The sequence below is a fragment of the Fomitiporia mediterranea genome (assembly GCF_000271605.1).
Source record: "Fomitiporia mediterranea MF3/22 unplaced genomic scaffold FOMMEscaffold_12, whole genome shotgun sequence".
NCBI classification, from domain to species: domain Eukaryota; kingdom Fungi; phylum Basidiomycota; class Agaricomycetes; order Hymenochaetales; family Hymenochaetaceae; genus Fomitiporia; species Fomitiporia mediterranea.
Window position 1 is genome coordinate 952,032 of NW_006760397.1, and position 7,215 is coordinate 959,246.

The 7,215-nt window shown below is 42.7% G+C and overlaps 3 protein-coding genes across 3 annotated transcripts; 1 reads left to right on the forward strand and 2 right to left on the reverse strand.

Annotated features, from left to right (window-relative positions):
• Positions 1-1,253: 1,253 nt before the first annotated feature.
• FOMMEDRAFT_160536 (uncharacterized protein) lies at positions 1,254-2,931 on the forward strand (the record flags this gene model as incomplete). The annotated part of the gene is made up of 14 exons (XM_007270219.1): positions 1,254-1,380; positions 1,434-1,453; positions 1,505-1,519; positions 1,579-1,620; positions 1,681-1,710; positions 1,767-1,794; positions 1,892-1,924; positions 1,974-2,000; positions 2,056-2,094; positions 2,142-2,234; positions 2,286-2,364; positions 2,413-2,553; positions 2,608-2,834; positions 2,885-2,931. The coding sequence occupies 14 exons, from the start codon at positions 1,254-1,256 to the stop codon at positions 2,929-2,931; spliced, it is 948 nt and encodes a 315-aa protein (XP_007270281.1).
• Positions 2,932-3,613: 682 nt separating this feature from the next.
• FOMMEDRAFT_31184 (uncharacterized protein) lies at positions 3,614-5,149 on the reverse strand (the record flags this gene model as incomplete). The annotated part of the gene is made up of 2 exons (XM_007270130.1): positions 3,614-3,641; positions 4,074-5,149. The coding sequence occupies 2 exons, from the start codon at positions 5,147-5,149 to the stop codon at positions 3,614-3,616; spliced, it is 1,104 nt and encodes a 367-aa protein (XP_007270192.1).
• A 1,772-nt stretch (positions 5,150-6,921) lies between these two features.
• On the reverse strand, positions 6,922-7,071 carry FOMMEDRAFT_93648 (uncharacterized protein; the record flags this gene model as incomplete). The annotated part of the gene is made up of 1 exon (XM_007270148.1): positions 6,922-7,071. A coding segment is annotated over one exon (150 nt), but the record flags the coding sequence as incomplete, so codon positions are not given.
• Positions 7,072-7,215: the final 144 nt, after the last annotated feature.

A 7,215-nucleotide genomic window follows, 5' to 3' on the forward strand; every position in this document is an offset into this window, starting at 1 on the left:
CACATAGAAAAGTAAAGGAATCGGAAGTTGACTGAGCGACCGCGACTGGACCCGCCTTGGCAATCATCCCACGGTCTATTGAGTCCGTATCAATCATTTCATCAAATGGCCTCATTTATACCAGTTTGGAAAACAACAACCACACAAAGAGGCATTGTCATAACATCTTTGTCTCTCTGACCATAAAGCTTGCACTATGGTTTGTCAACTGAGTTCAACCATACAGTATATCAATCTTGAAGTAACCTGGAACTTGGATCCTACGGTTAAGCTGACTGGCCTCCACCAAACCTTACAACGATCGTGTGGGTCACTATTCTGTTCTCGTTCTTTTCGTTTGCCGACTTGTACTAGGTCTCTGCTTAGCATTTTAACGTTGCCTACGTTACTCTCATCGTATAAAGCAATTATAAGCTACAACGTTTCAGCAATAAACTCGAGGGGTTTGACCGATGCCGCTCGAATGGAACTACACAATGGTGAGACTTTGATACCATGGCTTCGATCTACACATCAAAACTGTGTTTCTGGAAATCTTCTCCAACAAGATGGAACCCCATCATTCCTGTTCACCCTACAATATCAGAACTGCTCAATCTATAGGAAGGCCGCATTTAACAAGGGCAAAAGCCGTCAGATCAGATGGTCCAGTGTATTAGAACTTCATCACCCACCTGTGAACGGAAGTACGCTACTTACAGTGATTCCAGCAGCTAAGTAGTAGATTTATTCCTATCAAGGTTCTGAAAGCAATGTTGATTCAGAGGGATAATTGAACTGTACATATAGTGTAGGTGCTTATTGTCTATCCGAAATTACAGTAATATTCATGATCATGACGACTGTAAATTAGGGTGGGGTCTTCCGTCCATTTTCCTGAAAAGAGTCTGATATTTAGTATTACATTCAAAGGTTTCTGTAATATCATAAACTATATATAAATAGAAGGGTGATTTGGTTAGTTTGGGAGTCCCACCTTTTGTAGCTATACAATATTCTCTCATCAAACTTCTGATATAGAGTAAGAGGTCGCCCATTAAGCTTCAAGGACCAAAGGATCTTTCATCTTTGATGCGATTAAAACGCACAATGCATCTGATCACAGGAACACACTGATAGTATATTCAAGTCAATGCACTAAAAATACCTTTTAGTTGAATGCTATAAAGTACGGATTCGTTTGATGCCCGAGCAGCACCATCACCAACACTCCCATTCTCGACCCAGCATCTTCAGAGATTTGCGCTTACACAATGCCGCTCTCAGTCAGAGATAATCCGGATGCCCTAGATCCTAGCCTAGTGCAGGAATTTTTCTCAGAAGAAATGACTCAACAATATTGGCTAGTTGCAACCATGACCCTTTTAGTCTATGATGCAAGTACGTCCGTCTATGTAATTTTCGACTAGTACTATGTATTAATTATATTACAGTAATTACAATTGATAGAGAGGTGCGTTGTACTTGAACCTTTATGCATTGATACTTTTGACCATTGCAACAGATTGAGTTCTTCTGGGTAAATGATTCGATTTCGTTTATTCGTCTTTGAAAGTAGCTTAACACACTAGTTCATAGGGACATCAGCTCACTAAACCCGTCAACTTGGTTTATTTCATAGTAAGTGGTTAATTCTCTTCATAAATATTTTATCTCAACAGGTCTAGAATCGATATGTAGGCATCTTCGGAGCAACGTCACGGATATTCTGTAAACAATACAGTATACTTATGCTTCCCTCCCTGATAGCTGATTATCTTATTTAGCCAACATACTGGATGTTAACCGAAGCATGTGAGTAGACATAGAGTTATTTCTATATTTAACCTCAAATAATTTGAAGATGTGAGCAATATGTATAGTACCTATATGTTGATTTAACCTCTTTCAGGCGTTTTCTCTCAATGGGCTTTTGTTGTCTCTGGTACGTCATGAAGCCACAAAGCCATCTGCTGCACTGACGAGTCACTCAGCCTGGGTCACTATAATATCAATCGACTGTCTGCCAAGAATCTTACCTCATTACTGACATTTTCGCTGAAAGCTAATTTGCAGATATTCTCATGATTAGAGTTCTGGCACTATATTCACGTCGTATGTAGGGCAACTGTACAAATTGCTGTGTGCTAACTCTGCAACAGAGAAATCTCTTACTACATGTCTTGCGACCCTTCTGGGTTTGGAGGCAGCCTCTAAATTTGCTATAGTTGTATATGGAACGTTGGTAGAGCAGAGTGAGTAACCACATTTATCAACCTCAGAGTAAGAAGCCTTACTAGATATAGCTTCTATTCTGCCATTAACGGAAGGTACCTCGATCTGTCTCAACAATGGTGGCATTTTGACAATAGCAATTATTGACTGGTATTTTTTTCAAAAATTCTTAGCGAGTCAATGACTGACATAATGCAGGACTATTCCACTAGTGTACGGATTGATCCTCATGTCACTCGCATTGTATAAAGCTGCGGGATACTGGAAAATTGAAGCGGGGCTCAAAGGGTTCAAGCTTGTGAGGGTTCTCATCCGTGATCAAATGATATATTTCATACTGTGAGTCACAAAAGTAGAACAACTGTGATAAATGCTAGATAATTTGCTTAATAGTGCAGTATCGTGCTGCATTTTCAACATCATGGAGTTCAAGGTGGATACGAGCGTGTCTTTAGCACTTCTTCTTGAACAATTTGGAAGCCGGTCATTCCTATGCATCTTAGGAAGTCGAGTATTCTTTAACATGAAGGAGGCAGGGAAACTGGGAGTTAACGAGGGCACGAGCTATCGCATGAAATCCGTGAGCAACATTGAATTCAAGCAGCCGGTTGGAAGCGATGGTAACATTCACACTAATACATGGGATTACCAAACGCTCACCTTCTTGTAGCCAGTACGAACGATGCCGAAGGCTCTGAGGATGCATCACGGGTGTAATCAGAACGATTCATAGATGCCCACTTCCTGTACCATTTGAGTGCCCGAGGTCTTCGCACTGTAAGAATGCAGCTCATTCTTGTGTACTGCCCTAATACGGGGTCACTGTAATATCTAGTCGCTACTAATGAAATATTCACGCATATAACTCACACGTCAGACTGTCGAGAGAGAGTTCTGCTTGACTTGGTAACAAAGAGTCTCTGGAGGCATTGGAAGGGAGTAAGTCTAATTGCAGATCAAATTCCCTTTCCTATCCTGGCGAAATATATTATGTAATAGGAAATGTAAGACCTACGTTCCACTTTCTCTGATTAGTCCTCTTCAGTTTGGTACAAAGTCCTTGTCTTTGACTCTCTTGGTGAGTATTGCAGTTTGATGACAACACTCTCTCAGGCTTGCTAGTGGAGAACATTCTGTGAGGCTGAGCATCTACATCTTTACTACTTTACTGTCGTCTTGCACATTGCCTTGGTATCTCTGCCTGACCTGAAAGTGGTAAAGGACGCGTAGATAAGAATTGTCGACTCAGCAGACTCGGCTCGGCGATCATACGGCACATATAGAGCTGTGTAAGCGAGTGCGGCGGTCCTGTCATTGATCATTCCGGGCCAATGGAAACGTGCTCCGTGATAGTTTTATTATGCTAAAGTACGTATCAGTAAAAGTTAGTAGATTATGTTCAACATCGGACGGGCCAGAGGAAATGCCTGGCGCATAAGAGTTGTACAGTTTGAGTGTTATATATTTTTTGAAGAAACGTGTGACAGACAGACTACGTATGGAGAGAATAATGCGGATTTTCACGTACAAATTGACTCTCTGTTAGCAGCGGCTTCTCGAATAGAATGTCAAATCTGGTACTCGGCGAAATACGGACTGAATCTTGATCGATAGAACCGGCCGCGTGGAGAATGACTGTGGCGACCCGGCCGAGCGCATCACATCTCTTCTGAAGCATATCGCGTAACAACTCTACGTGTGTTCTTTCCAGTTCAGCGGGACTTCCGCGATCGTAATAAATACAATGTGCGATGAAAATTTCCTCGAGATTGGGACATATAATGGAATTCGCTTCCAGAGAGTCGCCTGTCTCTTTGGCGGACAGCATCTTGAAGAGATCGGGTGTGAGCATGACGTACTTCATACAAAGCGTTTTCAAACTTGGCGTGAGCCGCAGCAAAGGGCCGAATCTGCCTTCAATCATCATGGTCCAGCGAATTTCGAAATACTCCAGGGACGCCTGGGACCGTACAAACATATCCAAAAGCACGTCGACATCGTCTGGAAAATGCTTACAAGTCAAGCGTCTCAGCCCCGGTAGGATCAACTGGCTGATGATGAAGATAGTAGAATCATCATTCTCAACTACGAGCGTGTGTAATTTGGGCAGAGTGACGCGGGAGCTCTGTGGATTAGACACCTCAGAGCCAGCTACGCAGTTGAGGACACCAATGTCAAGAACTTCCAAGTTTGGCATGTCTCGGAATATTTCTAGGAGAACCGATTTCTGTTTGCCTCTGCCTGTGTCTATGTCAGTGAACGTCTGCCGACTGTTCAGGTTCAACTTCCTCAGATTTGAAACGCGCCCAGTTATAATGCGAGGAATGCATGTAAGGTGTAGGTTGCTCAGTCTCGGAGAATTCGAAATGTCAAGGTCTAGTTGCGTCATGTCATAGTATTGGGTGAACCCGCCCCAGCAAATGGAGAGCGATTCTAGGAGTGGGGCGTCAACAAGGCCAAGTTGCGGTAGCATCCCAGGATCGGGCCCAATGAATGTAAAGAAAGCGTCTCTCCACCGGTGGTGATGATCTAGTAAATTCTTCAGTATAAGCGCCGCAATCTCCAACTTCGGGCCTTGAACGTCGGAAGCGTCATCATTAGGCTCGTCGTACGGATATCCCCGAGTAGTCAAGCAGGACGTATCGCACTCAAACCTAAGACGAAGAGGAGATAACCTCGATCTCTCGATCCAGGTATCGACTGTACTTGATAACCATTTATCTCTTCGTGTGCTATCGAGTTTGTATATGAGAACGGTAATGTCGGTCCAAAGGGACGGACATGATATGACAAGGTCGTTCCATAACCTGCAAACTTGGCTGAGTCGCAATGGCACCAACATGGATTCTTCAAGCGGAATGTCCTTGGGATAGATCTTAGCCCGCAACCTTAAGTGACTGATAGTCTCCTGAAATGGCACATCCCTCTGCGACATTTGTAGAACACGCTCAAAAATATTGCAGAGAATCTCATCTGGTAAGTTGTTGATTGTAATTGTGCCACTTAGTTGTTCATCGGGAAAGAAGCCATTTGAAAATAATTTCTGCCTGCGTATCCTGTTAGACGTTGGTATAAATCAATATGAAGAGGGCGCATTTGCTGATTAAAAATTGTAGATGAATCAACTGCGCAGGTTGGTGTATGGAGTCGCTTTTAGAGAATAAGTTGCAACGTTCGAGCTGGGGATACGCCAATTTATAGCCGCCATGGTCACTTTCCGGCCACTTCTTGGCCACACACAACGCTTCTGTAAATACAGAAAGCAAGCAGATGCAATGGCCTTAGATTTGCGATCTGGACCAACAGCAATAAGCGCCGTAACGAATCTTCAATGCTGTGAGCTCTCATGTAAGAGCCAGTAGATGATAGCATTGGACAGGTTAAGGTAATTGTTCGACGCAAAGTAGACACAAGGTTTAGATAAATTTGTTGTGACTCAATGTGAGAGAGAGCAGTGCAAGTCAGCGTGGTTGCGTTGATCATCTCTCGCGACTCGGCGATCATCCCACGGTCTATTGGGGTCGCGTCAATCAATTATCATTTCCCATCCATCAAATGGCATCATTTATGCCAGATTGGTCAACGACAACGCAGTGCTCAGTGCACCGGACAACCAAGGTTGATACCAGTAGCAGGCTGTCCTACCTCCGAAGACGACCACAAGCTCACTTACAATGATGGCAACTTGGGTGAAACGTTGCGAACACAACCCGTTCCAATGCCCACAGTGACACCAATCCTGACCGACAAAGAGGCGTCATCATGACACCTAAGTCTCTCTGGCTATGAAGCTTGTACCATGGAACGTCAACTGATTCGATATTCAACCACACAAGTGCATCAATCTTGAAGTGACCTGGAACTTGAATCCTACCGTTGTTGCTGACTAGTTTCCCTTGATCCTTACAATGATCGAGTGGCTCACTATTCCGTTCTCGGGCTTTTCCATTGCCGACTCTGTACAGATCTCTGCTCAGCATATTAACGTTGCTTACGTTACTCACATTGTATAAAGCAATATAGGCTACAGCATTTTAACAATAAACCGGAAGGGTTTGACTGATGCTGCTCGAATGGAACTACACAATGATGAGACTTCGAATCCATGCTCTTCGATCTACTCATCAAGACTGGGGTTCCAGCAATCTTCCTCCAACAAGATTGAAACCCATCAATCCTGTTCGCCCTGCAATATCAGAACTGTTCGATTTATAGGAAGGTCTCATTGAACAGGGCAAAAGCCATCAGATCAGATTGTCCAGGGTATTAGAACTTCACCACCCACGTCAGGAAAAAGTCTTAATTATTATATACTCTTATATGCATATATAATATGTAAAAAAACAATATTATCCATAATGACATTTATTGCACCCCTCATTGGATAAGATATATAAAAGATACTATAAGGTTGTAATAAGACAGATTTATATTATAAGAATTAATAAACATTACATGTCCTTACAATGGGGATATAAGAATTATAGCTCTTAGGAAAGTCTATATTTGTATATATTGCACCCCTCTTCTGATATGGCATAATACTTCTTCTGCTATCTTATAATCCTTAAATAAGTTAATTTACAGCTTATATCTTATCTGAATGGCTTATTATACAATATATATTTTATTTAAATATTTTATTCTTTACTAACAACGCCGAACGGTACATAATATTAACACATTATAACAGAAACAAAACTATCACTACCTTAGCAAATCACAACAACCGATAGACGTACCATGGGTATTCATCTCCTCGTGCTCTTTCTTCCTCTGCTTCGCGAGTTCGCCCCAGTATTTACGTTCCTCTACAAACAGCGAACGCCGTTGGTATGAGATCGTTTTGGAGAGGTCAGCTCGACGCTGATGTCGTGCGACCAGGTCGTCTTCTGCAGGTAGTGCAGCCTCCGCCTCGTTCTTTTTCAAACAGCATTCGTGACGGAAGACAATGAATGCGTTCTTGGGTCGTTTGATGTGGTCTTAGTCACTAAGACTTAG